General features: G+C 52.8%; 1 protein-coding gene across 4 annotated transcripts in view; it reads right to left on the bottom strand.

Annotated features, from left to right (window-relative positions):
• Positions 1 to 1,817: 1,817 nt before the first annotated feature.
• The window catches only part of LOC144602626 (uncharacterized), a 61,381-nt gene continuing 44,399 nt past the window's right edge, over positions 1,818 to 18,799 (bottom strand). For all 4 annotated transcript variants that reach the window (XM_078415754.1, XM_078415755.1, XM_078415756.1 and 1 more), the window contains 7 exons: positions 17,886 to 17,981; positions 14,940 to 15,032; positions 13,580 to 13,675; positions 12,047 to 12,142; positions 7,429 to 7,524; positions 4,710 to 4,825; positions 1,818 to 1,961 (listed from right to left, as the gene is read on the bottom strand). In XM_078415754.1, coding sequence (XP_078271880.1) covers positions 1,869 to 1,961; positions 4,710 to 4,825; positions 7,429 to 7,524; positions 12,047 to 12,142; positions 13,580 to 13,675; positions 14,940 to 15,032; positions 17,886 to 17,981 — 686 coding nt within the window. In that variant the 3' untranslated portion in view covers positions 1,818 to 1,868. The remainder of the gene's footprint in view (positions 1,962 to 4,709; positions 4,826 to 7,428; positions 7,525 to 12,046; positions 12,143 to 13,579; positions 13,676 to 14,939; positions 15,033 to 17,885; positions 17,982 to 18,799) is intronic.

Below are 18,799 nucleotides of genomic sequence, written 5' to 3'. Positions count from 1 at the left end.
TCTCCTTTGTACTTTCCCCCTCTCACCTTATACCTACGCTCTCTAGTCTTAGACACTTCCATCTTGGGAAAAGGTTCTCAATGTCTAACCTACCGATGCCTCTCATAACTATATATACTTCTATCAAATCTTCCCGCAACCTCAGGCATTCCAGAAACAAACAATCTAAGTTTATCCAACATCTCCTAGTAGTGAAACACTTTAATCCAGGCAGCATTCTAGTAAACTTCCTCTGCACCCTTGTCAAAGTCCCCACATCCTCCCCATAACGGGGAGACTTCCACTGCATACAATACTCCAAATGAGGCTTAACCAAAGTCCTATACAGCAGCATCTTACCCTTCCACTCAATGCTCCTGGCAATAAAGGCAAGCATATCATACGCCATCTTTACCACCCCATCTACTTTTTCTGTCACATTCATCGAGCTATGAACTTGAACTCCACGATCCCTCTGCACATCAATGTTGTTAAGGGACTTACCATGATTGCATCCTCTCCCCTTACATTCAACTTCCCATAGGATTGTGGTGGGTGTGTGGGTGATTCTCAGGTATTTCAGGCACAAAGGATGTTCCACTGTTATTAATCCTCCCTCAGTGAATCAGCTCCCAGTCAGGGAGAACCAAAAGGCAGGACACACACAAGAATTAACAGGATTATGTTCCATCGCCATCGCTCTGACAATCTTACCAACTAATCACCATCACCTTGTACCCAAGACAACCCTCCTCAGTGGCAGCACCACCACCAGGTTATGTGTCATCTGCAGTTTATTTCCAGTGGTCTCCTTGATCAGCAAAGATTTACACAGGATTTACTTTGTGTCTTTATTGTATTACTTTTAATAATATTAGTAAATTAAAGTTGCATTACAGCTAACGGAAACATAGAAATATATTATTCTTGAATAGTGTGTACTGCCAGATGCATCAGAAATATTGAGACATTACAGGAATAGGTCATTGAATGTAATGGGCGGCACGGTAGCGCAGCGGTAGAGTTGCTGCTTTACAGCGAATGCAGCGCCGGAGACTCAGGTTCGATCCTGACTACGGGTGCTGTACTGTAAGGAGTTTGTATGTTCTCCCCGTGACCTGCGTGGGTTTTCTCCGAGATCTTCGGTTTCCTCCCACACTCCAAAGACGTACAGGTATGTAGGTTGATTGGCTGGGTAAATGTAAAATATTGTCCCTAGTGGGTGTAGGATAGTGTTAATGTGCGGGGATCACTGGGCGGCACGGACTTGGAGGGCCGAAAAAGGCCTGTTTCCGGCTGTAGATATATATTATATGATATGATATGATAATCAACTGTGTAATTTTCAGAATGAAATATGAACTTTATCAATAAAACACAGAAATTATGATATTCAGATGACAATTAATACAGATACCTCTGACACCATCAGCTTGGATTCCTGCCAAACCACCACAACCCAACACAGCCCATTAGCCCACCCTACACATCCATCACCCCGATCCACACACATCGTCCACACGCCCAGCCCATTCACCACACCCCACCCCATACGCCCATCCCACCCCAACCAATACACATCGCTGACACGCCCACTCCACCCCAACCCACACACATCACCCACATGCCCAGCCCATTCACCACACATCACCCCAAAACCCAGCCCACCTTACCCCAACACACACACACCCACCCCACACTACAAAAGTATCCCACCCCTCTCCACCTGCCCGCTCCACCATACTCTCAATCACACGCCTCCCCACCCCACCCTTCCCCAACTGCCCACCCCACCCCACACGTCTACCCTACCCCATCCCACACACCCACCACCTCCCCGCCCATCATCCTGTGATGTGTTGGATGATCACAATCCAGAACCTTCCGGCTCAGTTCCTTCCCCTCTTCTGGCGTTTTCCAGTCTGTGAGCCCTTGGGTTTGACTTGTTCACAGGGCAGCTGCTTCCTCAGCACCTCACGTAACTGTAGACCAGAGCAGTGGATGGAAAGGGTGAGACCGCACTGTGTGGGATCATGGACCAGAGCTGGAGAGCACAGATCCCATCACTGCAGAACCCGTCTACAAACACCAGAGATTCCCTCCCCTTAACCAACTCCATCCCCAAACACCAGACCAATCTGTCACTAAACACCAGGAGATTCCCTCCCCTTAACACCACCAACTCCATCCCAGAAAACCAGCAGAACACGTCACCAAACGCCAGGAAAATCCCTGTTCTCAGCACAAGCTCCATCCCCGAACACCAGGCAAACACATTCCTTCCAAATCACCTCTCTCATAAACGTTGTTAAGTTCCTGCCTCCCCCTGCCCCAACCACAGGAATGGAAGTTACGTCCCCTCTCCCCAACCACTGGAAACGCCTTCCTCGCACACGATGGAAATCTCCCTTGTCCACACAACAGGGGAACCCACTGCCCAAGGGAATCTCCATAATCCCCACCCCCACACACACACACACACCCATACAAAGCGTGCAAAGCCACCCACCCCACCCACCCCACCGAAGGAACACCTTCCACATCAATGCAGGAAATTCAACCCACCCCTCCACCATCCTGGAGAATCCCCTCACTCCTCTCCTCCATTGTGTGGATACACCTACCCTCTCCCCCTCACTCCTCTCCTCCATTGTGTGGATACACCTACCCTCTCCCCCTCACTCCTCTCCTCCATTGTGTGGATACACCTACCCTCTCCCCCTCACTCCTCTCCTCCATTGTGTGGATACACCTACCCCCTCCCCCTCACTCCTCTCCTCCATTGTGTGGATACACCTACCCTCTCCCCCTCACTCCTCTCCTCCATTGTGTGGATACACCTACCCCCTCCCCCTCACTCCTCTCCTCCATTGTGTGGATACACCTACCCTCTCCCCCTCACTCCTCTCCTCCATTGTGTGGATACACCTACCCTCTCCCCCTCACACCTCTCCTCCATTGTGTGGATACACTTCCCCACTTCCCCTCACACCTCTCCATTGTGTGGAATCACTTCCCCACTTCCCCTCACACCTCTCCATTGTGTGGATACACCTACCCTCTCCCCCTCACTCCTCTCCATTGTGTGGATACACCTACCCTCTCCCCCTCACTCCTCTCCTCCATTGTGTGGATACACCTACCCTCTCCCCCTCACTCCTCTCCTCCATTGTGTAGATACACTTCCCCACTTCCCCTCACCATTGTGTGGAATCACTTCCCCACTTCCCCTCACACCTCTCCTCCATCATGTGGATAAACCTACCCCAAACCTGAAACCAAAGAATTCTCCCCTCCCCCCCCCCCCCCCCCCCATCCTTCACACCGGCGATGGCCCTTCCCTCTCCGACCGGGTCATTTCCGTAAAAGGGATGGGGACACTGACTGGAGACAGGGGGAGGTTGACTGGGGTCTGGGGGGAGGTTGACTGGGGTCGGGGGGAGTTTGACTGGGGTCGGGGAGGTTGACTGGGGTCGGGGGGGGGGGAGGTTGACTGGGGTCGGAGGGGGGGAGGTTGACTGGGGTCGGGGGGGGGGAGGTTGACTGGGGTGGGGGGGGAGGTTGACTGGGGTCGGGGGGGAGGTTGACTGGGGTCGGGGGGGGGAGTTTGACTGGGGTCGGGGAGGTTGACTGGGGTCGGGGGGGGAGGTTGACTGGGGTCGGGGGGGGAGGTTGACTGGGGTCGGGGGGGAGGTTGACTGGGGTCGGGGGGGGAGGTTGACTGGGGTCGGGGGGGAGGTTGACTGGGGTCGGGGGGGGGAGGTTGACTGGGGTCGGGGGGGAGGTTGACTGGGGTCAGGGGGGAGGTTGACAGGGGTCGGGGGGGGAGTTTGACTGGGGTTGGGGGGGAGGTTGACTGGGGTCGGGGGGGAGGTTGACTGGGGTCGGGGGGGGAGGTTGACTGGGGTCGGGGGGGAGGTTGACTGGGGTCGGGGGGGGGAGGTTGACTGGGGTCGGGGGGGAGGTTGACTGGGGTCGGGGGGGAGGTTGACAGGGGTCGGGGGGGAGTTTGACTGGGGTCGGGGGGGGAGGTTGACTGGGGTCGGGGGGGAGGTTGACTGGGGTCGGGGGGGGGAGGTTGACTGGGGTCGGGGGGGAGGTTGACTGGGGTCGGGGGGGGAGGTTGACTGGGGTCGGGGGGGGGAGGTTGACTGGGGTCGGAGGGGAGGTTGACTGGGGTCGGGGGGGAGGCTGACTGGGGACGGGGTAGAGACTGACTGGGGTCGGGGAGGTTGACTGGGGTCGGGGGGGGAGGTTGACTGGGGTCGGGGGGGGGAGGTTGACTGGGGTCGGGGGGGAGGTTGACTGGGGTCGAGGGGGGAGGTTGACTGGGGTCGGGGGGAGGTTGACTGGGGTCGGGGGGGGGAGGTTGACTGGGGTCGGGGGGGGGAGGTTGACTGGGGTCGGGGGGGAGGTTGACTGGGGTCGGGGGGGAGGCTGACTGGGGACGGGGTAGAGACTGACTGGGGACGAGGAGGCTGACTGGGGATGAGGGGTAGACTGACTGGGGACGGGGCAGAGACTGACTGGGGACGGGGAGGCTGACTGGGGATGGGGAGACTGACTGGGAACGTGGACAGTGACTGTGGATGGGGAGAGTGACTGTGGACCGGACAGACTGGCTGGGTGACCGTTGCCCGGTGGGCGGTCACTGCTCCGTGAGGAGGGAGGATGAGGGTCACCGTGAGCACAGTTTCTGGGCCTGGGGGTAACGACGGGTCAACTCTCACCTGCTGGAGATGGGCCTCTCTGTCCTTGGTCGATCCCAGGTCCTGGTCCCCCATGAACAGCACTTGTGCTTCGCTGATCAACCTCTCGCACTCCTCCTCCGTCAGCAGCCAGGGGGCTGGAAGTGGGAGAGAGCGTCCGTCACTCGGCTGTGTGAGCAGACACGGCCCACGGGACCCAGTCTGTGGCAGAGCGATGGTAGTGGTGGTGGAGACAAGGGCAGGAACCCGGACCAACCCAAGGGCAGCGGTTCTCAGTCTGAGCAGACACGGCCCACGGTACTGACTGGGCACCGACTCAGACTGACGACCACACGGGGAGACACTGGGCACTGACTGACGACCACACGGGGTGGCACTGGGCACTGACTGACGACCACACGGGGTGGCACTCGGCACTGACTGACTGACGACCACATGGGGTGGCACTGGGCACTGACTGACGACCACACGGGGAGACACTGGGCACTGACTGACGACCACACGGGGTGGCACTGGGCACTGACTGACGACCACACGGGGTGGCACTGGGCACTGACTGACTGACGACCACATGGGGTGGCACTGGGCACTGACTGACGACCACACGGGGTGGCACTGGGCACTGACTGACGACCACATGGGGAGACACTGGGCACTGACTGACGACCACATGGGGAGACACTGGGCCATGACTCTGACTGACGACCACACGGGGAGACACTGGGCACTGACTGACTGACGACCACACGGGGAGACACTGGGCACTGACTCTGACTGACGACCACACGGGGAGACACTGGGCACTGACTGACGACCACATGGGGAGACACTGGGCACTGACTCTGACTGACGACCACACGGGGTGACACTGGGCACTGACTGACGACCACACGGGGAGACACTGGGCACTGACTGACGACCACATGGGGAGACACTGGGCACTGGGCACTGACTGACTGATGACCACATGGGGTGGCACTGGGCACTGACTGACGACCACACGGGGAGACACTGGGTACTGACTGACTGATGACCACATGGGGTGGCACTGGGCACTGACTGACTGACGACCACATGGGGTGGCACTGGGCACTGACTGACGACCACACGGGGAGACACTGGGCACTGACTCTGACTGACGACCACACGGGGAGACACTGGGCACTGACTGACGACCACACGGGGTGACACTGGGCACTGACTGACGACCACACGGGGAGACACTGGGCACTGACTGACGACCACACGGGGAGACACTGGGCACTGACTCTGACTGACGACCACACGGGGAGACACTGGGCACTGACTCTGACTGACGACCACACGGGGAGACACTGGGCACTGACTGACGACCACACGGGGAGACACTGGGCACTGACTGACGACCACACGGGGAGACACTGGGCACTGACTGACGACCACACGGGGAGACACTGGGCACTGACTCTGACTGACGACCACACGGGGAGACACTGGGCACTGGGCTCTGACTGACGACCACATGGGGAGACACTGGGCACTGACTCTGACTAACGACCACATGGGGTGGCACTGGGCACTGACTGACTGACGACCACATGGGGTGGCACTGGGCACTGACTGACTGACGACCACATGGGGTGGCACTGGGCACTGACTGACTGACGACCACACGGGGAGACACTGGGCACTGACTGACTGACGACCACATGGGGTGGCACTGGGCACTGACTGACTGACGACCACATGGGGTGGCACTGGGCACTGACTGACTGACGACCACATGGGGTGGCACTGGGCACTGACTGAATGACGACCACATGGGGTGGCACTGGGCACTGACTGACGACCACATGGGGTGGCACTGGGCACTGGGCACTGGGCACTGACTGACGACCACACGGGGTGGCACTGGGCACTGACTGACGACCACACGGGGAGTCACTGGGCACTGACTGACGACCACACGGGGAGACACTGGGCACCGACTGACTGACGACCACACGGGGTGACACTGGGCACTGACTGACCACCACATGGGGTGACACTGGGCACTGGGCACTGACTGACTGACGACCACATGGGGTGGCACTGGGCACTGACTCTGACTGACGACCACATGGGGTGGCACTGGGCACTGACTGACGACCACACGGGGAGACACTGGGCACTGGGCACTGACTGACGACCACACGGGGTGGCACTGGGCACTGACTGACGACCACACGGGGAGACACTGGGCACTGGGCACTGACTGACGACCACACGGGGTGGCACTGGGCACTGGGCACTGACTCTGACTGACCACCACACGGGGTGACACTGGGCACTGACTGACTGATGACCACACGGGGTGGCACTGGGCACTGGGCACTGGGCACTGACTCTGACTGACGACCACACGGGGTGACACTGGGCACCGACTGACTGACGACCACACGGGGTGACACTGGGCACTGACTCTGACTGACGACCACACGGGGTGACACTGGGCACTGACTGACGACCACACGGGGAGACACTGGTCACTGACTCTGACTGACGACCACACGGGGAGACACTGGGCACTGGGCACTGACTGACGACCACACGGGGAGACACTGGGCACTGACTGACGACCACACGGGGAGACACTGGGCACTGGGCACCGACTCTGACTGACGACCACACGGGGAGACACTGGGCACTGACTGACGACCACACGGGGAGACACTGGGCACCGACTCTGACTGACGACCACACCACAGACAAGACCTGATACCTGAACACGTCTCTCCCTCTGGGGCAGCGGACGGTGTCGCGCTGGGCTCTCCGGTTGTTGACTCTTTGTGTTCCTCACCTCCGGCATTCTGGGGCCCTGGAACAAGTGAAGAGACGGGAGAGTGAGAGTGGAATCACCAAAATACATCGCCTGCATGTGACAGGAAATTGGGGAATGGAGGACTTCAAGCTCCAGAAAAACCTGGACCGCTCGCTGACCCAAACAACACCGTCCCCTCCAGTGACTCTCCCTCCTTAACCTCTGACTCTCCCACAGTCCGTGTGTGGACCAGCCTCAGGACTGACCACAGGGAGCGGCGTTCCCATCAGTAATCCCAGCGCTGATTCCGGAACCTACAGACCCTGCTGGGGCGTTGCTCTAACCGGGACCAGGGTCTCCAGTCGTAGCTCCCTTGGGTGCCCGACTGGTGTCCAACTCCGGATCAGGTAGAGAATTGTGGAGCGCGGGGAAAGGGGAAAAGGCTGGAGAGACGGGAGGTGTCTCCAGGACCAGAAACATCACCAATGTATAAAGGAGGAACGTCCAACCCCAAACAAACAGAAGACCATAAGACATTGGAGCAGAATGAGGCCATTTGGCCCATCAGGCTTGATCCACCACCATGGCATCTCCCCTCTCATCGCCACCCCCTGCATTCTCCCTGGAACCTTTAATATCTTTATTAATCGAGCCTATCAATCTCTGCTGTAAAAATACCCAAATGACAGCCTCCATCACCATGTGTGGCAATGAATTCTACAGATTCACCATCCTCTGGCTAAAGAAATTCTTCCTCAATCCATCTTAGATACATTCTTGTATTCTCAGGATGTGCCATCTGCTCCTTGACTCTCCCTCCATTGGAAACATCTTCTCCGCATCCACACTGTCTGGGCCTTTCATTATTCATTATTTCATTATTGATCCTCCCACAATTCAGAAAATAGTCTAAATGTTTATTCCTTCTACCAAAGTGCATGACCGTACACTTTGCTGTGCTGTATTCCATCTGACACTTCTTTCCCCAATCTGCCAACTTGCCCAAGTCCTTCTGCAAAGTCCCTGCATCCACAATACTACCTGCCCCGACACCTATCTTCATATTATCCGCAAACTTGGCCACAATGCATCAATTCCATCACACCGATCTTTAACATGTAACATGGAAAGTAGTTGACTCAACACTGGCCCCTGTGGAACACCACTCGTCACCGGCAGCCAACCAGAAAACGCATCCTTTATTCACACTCTTTGCCTTCTGACAGTCTGCCCAACGTTATTCCATGTTAGTACCTTGCCTCTAATACCACAGGCTCTTGTCTAGTTGTGCATCCTCACTTGCAGCACCTTATCAGAGGCCTTCTGAAAATCTAAGTTAACAACATCCTCTGACTGGCCTTTATCTGTCCTGTTTGTTGATGCCTCAAAGAATTCCAACAGATTTGTCGGGCAAGATCACCCCTGAACAAAACCATGTTGATTTTGGTCTATTTTGTGACATGCGGCCGAGTGCCCTGAAAGCTAATCCTTAATAATAATGGACTCTAAAATCTTAGAGATCACTGAAGTCAGGCTAAAATCTCCTTTCTATTGCATCGATCCCTTCTTAAACGGTGGTTCCTAAAAGCTTTCCAAATCTCTTGCTCCCCGCCAATCTTTGCCATATTGTATGCCTTCACATTTGCTTTGATGTTGTCTTTGAAGTGCTTTGAGAGGCTGGTCCTCTCACACATCAAATCCAGCATCCCTGACTCACTGGACCCACATCAATTTGCATACAGGGCAAATAGATCCACAGAGGACGCCATCTCTCTGGCTCTTCACACTGTCCTGACTCACCTAGAGAGACAGGGCACGTACGTGAGGATGCTATTCATAGACTATAGCTCCGCCTTCAACACGGTCATCCCCACCAAGCTCATCACCAAACTCCACCAGCTAGGCCTCAGCTCGTCATTATGTGACTGGATCCTGGACTTCCTGCTGGAACGACCGCAGGCAGTGAGAATGGGCCCGCACCTGTCCTCCACTATCACCCTGAGTACCGGCACACCACAGGGCTGTGTTCTGAGCCCCATGCTCTACTCCCTCTTCACACACGACTGTGTTCCTGCATTCGACACCAACACCATTGTCAAGTTTGCAGACGACACAACGGTGATCGGGCTGATCACCAACGGGGATGAAACAAACTATAGAGCGGAGGTGCAGAACCTGGCGGACTGGTGCTCGGATAACAACCTGTCCCTAAATACCACCAAGACCAAGGAGCTGATCATCAACTTCCGTAGGTCACATAACATGGAATATGCCCCGATCTCTATCAACGGGGACAGTGTGGAGAGAGTGTCCAGCTTCAAGTTTCTGGGCACTCACATTTCGAAGGACCTAACATGGTCCAATAACACTGCTGCGCTGGTCAAGAAGGCACAACAAAGACTGTTCTACTTAATCACACTGAAAAAGTCTGGTCTACCCCAACAGCTGCTGACGACCTTCTACCGCTGCACCATAGAGAGCATCCTAACGCATGGCATCCCTGTGTGGTACCTCAGCTGCATGGAGGCAGAAAGGAAAGCTCTACAGCGGGTAGTCCATAGAGCTCAGAGGGCCATCGGAACACAGCTACCAGACTTGGAGGGCATCTACAACACACGATGCCTCAGAAAAGGCACCAGCATCCACAAAGACTCTTCACACCCCTGCAACAGTCTGTTCGAACTCCTTCGATCGGGCAGACGATACAAGGCCTTCTACGCCCGCACCTCCAGACTCAGGAACAGCTTCATCCCCAGGGCCATAGCTGCTATGAACCAGTCCTGCTGAGCCGGATGGCCACAACGCATAGATCAACTTGCACTTTACCCTGTCTAAAAACTGTTACAATTGTTTCGTTTCGTTGGGTTGCTGTTAATTACTTAAATTATTGCATCGTACGGGAGGCGCATTCCCAATCTCGTGGTACCCCTGGGTACAATGACAATAAAGATATATTGTATTGTATTGTATTGTATTGTATTGAGGAGCGGTGTGTGGAGAAAACATCATCTATCCTCTTTCACTGCCTTTCCCATCCAAACCTCCATCAACCACCTCACTCTCCTCAGTCTGAGTCACGATGAATATTGGGAACTGACCAAGGGGAACACCGTTTCCTTCAATGATTCCTGTCACTCAACGGTGGGCTGGGGTGTCCGGCAGTAGAACTGTGCACGTTCTCCTAGTCCACCTCTATCTACACATCCTCTCTTCAGGCCACTCCTTCCCCCTCTCTGGGACATTCCAATTCTCCTTTCACTCCCCCACCCAGGGAACACTGACTGTGGACAGTGAGGGACACTGGTGTTAGTGGGAGATATCCGGGTGTATCTCAGTCCCCAGGGAACACTGACTATGGACAGTGATGGACACTGGTGTTAGTGGGAGATATCCGGGTGTATCTCAGTCCCCAGGGAACACTGACTGTGGACAGTGATGGACACTGGTGTTAGTGGGAGATATCCGGGTGTATCTCAGTCCCCAGGGAACACTGACTGTGGACAGTGAGGGACACTGGTGTCAGTGGGAGATATCCGGGTGTATCTCAGTCCCTAGGGAACACTAACTGTGGACAGTGTGGGATACTGTGGGTCAGTGGGGGAATATCTGGATTTATCTCAGTCCCCAGGGAACACTAACTGTGGACAGTGAGGGACACTGTGGGTCAGTGGGGGAATATCTGGATTTATCTCAGTCCCCAGGGAACACTAACTGTGGACAGTGTGGGACACTGTGGGTCAGTGGGGGAATATCTGGATTTATCTCTGTCCTCAGGGAACACTGACAATTATTCGTTTCAGCCAAGTTATTTTCCTCATAATGACTAGCTGAGGCCTAAACACTGACCCCTCTTGTCCCCGAGTCATCACAGCGCCTTACAAATGTCTTCTGTAATCCAACTACACACCATGTCACAACATTGTTGCATCACAGCTTGGTTTGGGAGCAGCTCTGCCGAAGACAGCAAGAAATTGCAGAGTTGTGGATGTTGCCAAGTCTGTTACACAGACCTGATTCCCCACCATTATCTCCATCTGCACTTCACACTGCCTCGGGAAAACAGCCAACATAATCAAGGACCTTTCCCACCCCGGTTATTGCTGCCTTACAACGCCAGAGCCCTGGCTTCCATCCTGACTGCAGGTGCTGTCTGCATGGAGTTGGTAAGTTCTCCCAGTGAGCCAGTGTGCTTTCTCCAGCTGCTCCGGTTTCCACCCACTTTCCAAATACTTACAGGTTTGTTGGTTAATTTGGCTTCAGCAAACATTGTAAATTGTCCCTAGTGTGTTGGATAGTGCTAGTGGTTACTGGTCACCGTGGGCTTGGAGAGCCAAAGGGCTTGTTTCCACACTGTATATCTAAATTAAACCCCATGTGGAGACATAAAGAACTGCAGATGCTGGTTCACAAAAAAGGCACAAAGTGTTGGAGTAACTTAGCGGGTGAGGCAGTATTTCTGGAGTGGTTCCCTCAACCAACCTCAATCCAAGGGGAATTGTTGTCCACTGCAGAACAAACTACTGTCCTCTCCAAAAGCTGGCTGCAAGGATAGGCAATAACGTATGAGGGGGCTTGGTACCTGAGGACGTGTCTCCCACTGGAATGGAAGATGGTTCCTGGGTAGATTCTCCAGTTGATGATCCCTGGGTCTGTTCCACTGTGGAGATCTTGGGATCTGGAATGAAGGAACAGAGAGACGGTAGTGCGGCAACACCGCAACATGGCATCAAACTTCGAGATGTGTACAGCAATTCAAGGAGTGCCAATGTGGAGATATCAGCATCATCTGATATCCCGTCACCCACTCTCCATCAAAAACGTTCTTCACTCCACGTGCCCCCTCCCACTCCCCTTTAGAGTCAGGGTGAATTTCAGGGATTGACCATAGAGCACAGAAACAGGTCCATCGGCCCACCTCGTCCATGCTGACTTATCTGTTAGTCCCATTTGTCCACATGTTGCCCATATTCCAGTAAAACGTTGTTATCCACGCACATGTCCAAGTGACTTTTACATTTTGTTATTGTATCTGCCTCAACTATCTTCTCCGGCAGTTTGTTCCATACATCCACCACACAACATGAAATGGTTGCCCATCATGCTCCTATTAAATCTTTCCACTCTTATCTTAAATGTATGTCCTGTGGTTCTTGCTTCCCCAACTCTGGATAAAAGGTGCTGTGCATTCACCCTACCAATTCCCATCATAACCTAAAGCCTTCTTTACCACCCTATCTACTCGTGACTCCACTTTCAGTGAACTCTATCATTCACTCTGTCGGTCCTGTCCAGTTTGTCTTCCCAACATGCAACCATGTAACGACCAAGGGGAAGAACCTTCCCTTTTATGAGCCAGGAAATGAGCCTCTCCTGGTGTTTCAGTGAGAGAGCATTTTGGCAACAAAGATTACAGCTCCATAGTTTTAAGAGAGTTATGAATAGGTCTGTCTGGACCTTGGGGGAAGTATTAAATTGGTACAGGGTCCATTACAGCATTATTAGGCAGGAACTAGGGAGACTGAAATGGGGGCCGCTGTTGTTATGCAAGTCCACATCTGACGTGGGAGTTTCGCTGGGAAATGTCCATGTTCTCCGGAGATGCTTCTTAACCTGCTGAGTTAGTCCAGCACTTTGTGTCTTTTGTAACTGTGTGGAGATGATAAAATTGGTGAAGGTGCGGATGGTGAGGAAGGTTGTCAAAGTATTCAGCGGGATGTAGATTTGTGGGATGTAGATGTAGATGTAGAAATGGGCAGAGAAACGGCAAAGTAAGTGTGAGGTGTTGCACTTTGGAAGGACATATTGCAGGAGAAAATATGGAGTTAATAGCGAGACCCTCGAGACCATTGATGTGCAGAGGGGGTTTGGTGTCCAAGTCCACAACAACCTGAAAGTGGCAATGATCAAAAGGCATATGGTATGCTTGCCTTCATCAGTCAGGGCATTGAGTATCAGAGGTAGTGGTTATCAAGCAGTCTTTTGTTTAGACAAGTGGACATGCAATGAATGGAGGGATATGGATTACGTGCAGGCAGGGGAGATATGTTTAACAGCATGGATATTGTGGGACAATGGGCCTGTTCCTGTGCTTCATGCTCCCCACCACTAATACCTGAGCTTGCAGACCCTGCTGGGCCACTGGTCAATCCTTGACTTGAGTCTCCACTCGTTGCTCCCTGGGGTTCCTGAGTTGTGCCCGACGGTGGATCTGGAAGAAGAGAATGGAGGCGGGAGAGGGAGGGTGAGAGATTAAAACAGAATGATCAGCTCATCTGGTGGGAAGTCGTCTGTAGACAAAGAGTCCGTGCGAACACCAACAAATACCAACTCTCACAGGTCACACGTCTCACCTTCAACATTGCATCCTCCTCGAACACGAGCTACGCCTCACTCCCTTGTGAAGCCAGGCTTTTACAGAGTGCTCTCACTCTCTCGCTCCGACTCTCTCTCTCTCTCCCACTCTCCCCCTCCCTCACTCTCCCTCTCACACACTCTCTCTCACACTCTCTCTCACTCTCTCTCTCTCTCTCCCTCACTCTCTCTCTCCCTCAATACCTCTCTCTCTCTCTCCCTCTCTCTCTCGCTCCCTCACTCTCTCTCTCTCCCTCACTCTCTCTCTCTCCCCGACTCTCTCTCTCTGACTCTCTCTCTGTGATTTTCTCTCTCTCACTGTGGGTCAGTCTGTCTTCAAAATACATTCTCCTCAAGCTCTCCATTTATTTTCCACTTCATCCTCAATCTCATGTTCATAAATTTATGTCAGAGGAACAGAATGAGGGAATTCGGCCCATCGACCACTCCGCCATTTACTCATGGCTGATACTGTATATCGTTCCCTGTCAACCATATTCTCGTTTCCTCGAAACCTTTGTCCATCTTCGTAATCAAAAACTGTTAATCTCCACTTTAAAAATACCATCGTCTTGGAGATACCAATGTCCACAGCCTTCTGTGGCAATGAATTCAACAGATTCACCACCATCTGGCTAGGTAAATCCTCCTCAGCTCGTATCTCAAGGTATGTCTCTTTATTCCGAGGCTGTGCCCATTGGCCCTATACTCTTTCAATACTGGAAACATCCTCTCAACATCCACTCTATCTAGGCCTCTCATTATAGGGTAAGTTTTGATGTGATCTCCCCCTCATCTTTCTAAACTCCAGCGAGTACAGGCCCGATCTCCAATCACACATTCCCTCCTTACCACCCGTTTAATTCTTCTACACTTACTCGTTTCACACATTTCTATTTGCCCTTTCCCCTCCTCTCTCCACGACCCTCCGCCCTTCACTCTGAATCTCTACCCTCTCCGCAATGCTCCAACTCCACTCTCCCTGGGGTATTCTCCTCCCCCCACTCCAGTCCCCCTCCTCCCCCACCCCACACTATCTGCTCTTCCACTCCAGACCCTCTCTTCTCAAGTTACCCTCCCCAACTTGTCCCCCACTGCTCCAATGATCCCTCCATCGATACCTGAGCTTTTATCTGGTTCTGGGACGGTGGACAAATCCTCCCGGGGTTCGGGTGTTGTTTCCTGGGATTCTTCAGTTGGTACGGAGGCTGGATCTGTAATAAAGTGTGGACAGACAGTGGGTGCAGTGGGGAAATAATCCAGCAGCTCTGTGGGATGGAAGGAGACCAAAGTGCGTGGCCAACACCAGTCTCTGGTGACCACAACGATTATCAATCCCTCTCCTGCATCCTCTCTCCCTCCGCTCCTTCATTCCATCCATTACTCAAATCAATCTGTCCATCATTATCCCTCTGACTTCATGGCCCTTCCCCTTGCCTTCTCACCCCTCTCTCCCCCCTTGCTCCCCCCTCTCTCCACCTCGCCCCCCTTGCCCACCAGCCTCTCTCCTCCTTCTCTATTCCCCCTCTTCCCATCGTACCTGGGGAGGGGAGGTGTGGTGAGGGGAACAGCAGGGTCCCGGGGTGGGAGGTTGGGTGGGGGGGAGGAACAGCTGGGTCCCGGGGTGGGAGGTTGGGTGGTGAGGGGAACAGCTGGGTCCCGGGGTGGGAGGTTGGGTGGGGGGGAGGAACAGCTGGGTCCTGGGGTGGGACGTTCGGGGGGGGGGGGGGGTGGGTGTTCCCCCAGCAGAGGGGGTAAGGTAGGACTCGATCCTGATTGGAGGTGGGGGAGAGAAACAACAGGTCACGTCCCCTTGATAACATATGATTAGTGTTTGTCCGCACTGGGCCTGCACTCGCTGGAGTTTAGAAGAATGACAGGGGACCTGATTGAAACTTGCCAAATAGTGAAATGACTGGATTGAGTGAATGCTGAGGATGATTCCACAAGTGGGAGAATCTGGGACCAGAGGCCATAGCCTCCGAACAAAAGCAGATGAGGAGGCATTTCTTTAGCCAGATGGTGGTGAATCTGTGAACTTCATTACCACAGATCGCTGTGGGGACCGTGTCAATGGATATTTGTTAGCTGGAGATTGATAGATTCGTGATCAGTATGGGTGTCAGGGGTCATGAGGAGAAGGCAGGAGAATGGGGTCGAGAGGGATAGATAGATTGAATGGTAGAATAGACTTGATGGGCTGAATGGTGTAATTCTGTTCCTAGAACTTCTGAGCTTGGTCACAGGGGGGGGTGGGTCTAGTGACAGGGTGGGGGCAATGTCCTCTGGGTCTTGCTTCCCCGACCCTAGATAAAAGATGTTGTGCATTTACCCTGACGTTGATACCCCATATGAAATCATCCCTCAGCCTCTTGCCCTCCAAGGAATAAATTCCTAGCCAGTCCAACTTCTCCTTATTGCTCAGGCCATTAAGTTCCTTGCAACATCCTCGTAAATCATCTCTGCAATCTTTCCAGCTTAAGAGCATCTTTCCTATAATAGGAACCAAAACTGATCACACACTCCACACGTGACCTCACCAACATGACATCACAACTTACCAATGACATCACGTTACCTCACAATGGTAACATGACATCCCAACTTATGTATTCAGTACCTTTACTGATGAAGGCCAATGTACCAAAAGCCACCTTTACCACCCTGTCGATCTGTAATGTCACCCTCAGGGAACTGTGCTCATGAACAAGGACCAGGGCCCCCAGTCTTAGAATAAAGGGGAGGCCATTTAAAACTGAGGTGAGAAGGAACTTTTTCACCCAGTGAACTTGTGGAATTCCCTGCCACAGAGGCTGTGGAGGTCAAATCACTGGATGGATTTAAGAGAGAGTTAGATAGAGCTCTAAGGGTTGTGGAATCCAGGGATATGGGGAGAAGGCAGGCATGTATTACTGATGTTGATGATCAGCCATGATCACAATGAATGACGGTGCTAGCTCGAAGGGCCGAATGGCCCCCTCCTGCACCTATTTTCTATGTTTCTATGTTTCTAACTCCCAAATCTTGCTGCTCTACGGCACTTCCCAGGGCCCTGCCATTCACTGATCCAGGGCACAAGCCTCGCCAGATGTTTCAGAGCATTTTGGAAAAGGTTCCCATTTTGGGAACATAAATGATCTCTATAACTCTTCCCCCGACTGTCCAGCGACCACGACAGCCCTTTCAGGTGACGCAGAGATTCACTTGCACCTCCTTCAACCTCATCTACTGCATCCGCTGTGCTAGGAATATTGATTTATCTAACTTCAAGTCACACTTGCGTTCCCTCTCTGTCAGTCCCTCCCTCACCCTCGTCACTTTACTAGTTTCACTGTCGTGCTGCTTAGTTTCACTGTTGGTATCCACTTATTATCACCTTCTCCACAGCCAACAAGGGACCATTGTGGGCTCCATTGTTCCTTGATACACGTCGATGGCTTTGATTGCATCTTACCATACCTTTTATGCACTTGTTCTTTGTATATTTTCATATCTCTAGTTCCCCGCTCACCTGACTCTCAGTTTGACGAAGGGTCTCGACCCGTTACGTCACCTATTCCTTTTTTCCAGAGAAGCTGTCTAATCTGCTGTTACTCAAACATTTTTTGTCTATGTTCCATAGGTTTTTGGAGAGTTATGAATAACAATGGGTCTGGCCCTTGGGGGAAAGTATTAAATGTGGGTAAGGCACATTACAGCATTATTAGGCAGGTGCGAGTGAGAGTAAACTGGGAGCAGCTGTTTTTGGGTAACTCCACCTCTGACGTGTACGTGTTCTGCAGGAACGTGTGCTAGGACATTTATTGTTTGTGACATAAAAGGTGCACTTTGGGGGCTTGAATATAAGGGGAAATTATACAGTTAATCGCAAGAAGAATATTGATGTAGTTCTTGAGGTCCAAATCCGTAAAAACATGAAAGTGGCAACACAAGTAGATACGGTAATAAGAAGGCACAGTCTTGAGGTCGAAATCCAAGGGGAATTGTTGTCCACTGCAGAACAAACTACTGTCCTCTCCAAAAGCTGGCCGCAAGGACAGGCAATAACGTATGAGGGGGCTTGGTACCTGAGGACGTGTCTCCCACTGGAACGGAAGACGGTTCCTGGGTAGATTCTCCAGTTGATGATCCCTGGGTCTGTTCCACTGTGGAGATCTTGGGATCTGGAATGAAGGAACAGAGAGACGGTAGTGCGGCAACATCGCAACATGGCATCAGACTTCGAGATGTGTACAGCAATTCCAGGAGTGCCAATGTGGAGATATCAGCATCATCTGATATCCCGTCACCGACTCTCCATCAAAAACGTTCTTCACTCCACGTGCCCCCTCCCCCTCCCCTTTAGAGTCAGGGTGAATTTCAGGGACTGACCATAGAGCACAGAAACAGGTCCATCGGCCCACCTCGTTCATGCCGACTTATCTGTTAGTCCCATTTGTCCACATGTTGCCCATATTCCAGTAAAACGTTGTTATCCACGCACATGTCCAAGTGACTTTTACATTTTGTAATTGTATCTGCCTCAACTATCTTCTCCGGCAGTTTGTTCCATACATCCACCACACAACATGAAATGGTTGCCCATCATGCTCCTATTAAATCTTTCCACTCTTATCTTAAATGTATGTCCTGTGGTTCTTGCTTCCCCAACTCTGGATAAAAGGTGCTGTGCATTCACCCTACCAATTCCCATCATAACCTAAAGCCTTCTTTACCACCCTATCTACTCGTGACTCCACTTTCAGGGAACTCTATCATTCACTCTGTCTGTCCTGTCCAGTTTGACTTCCCAACATGCAACCATGTAACGACCAAGGGGAAGAACCTTCCCTTTTATGAGCCAGGAAATGAGCCTCTCCTGGTGTTTCAGTGAGAGAGCATTTTGGCAACAAAGATTACAGCTCCATAGTTTTAAGAGAGTTATGAATAGGTCTGTCTGGACCTTGGGGGAAGTATTAAATTGGGACAGGGTCCATTGCAG

This window comes from Rhinoraja longicauda, chromosome 19 (genome assembly GCF_053455715.1).
Source record: "Rhinoraja longicauda isolate Sanriku21f chromosome 19, sRhiLon1.1, whole genome shotgun sequence".
Classification (NCBI taxonomy): Eukaryota; Metazoa; Chordata; class Chondrichthyes; order Rajiformes; family Arhynchobatidae; genus Rhinoraja; species Rhinoraja longicauda.
Note: the sequence above shows the minus strand (reverse complement) of the source record. Positions and strands in the feature narration are given on the sequence as shown.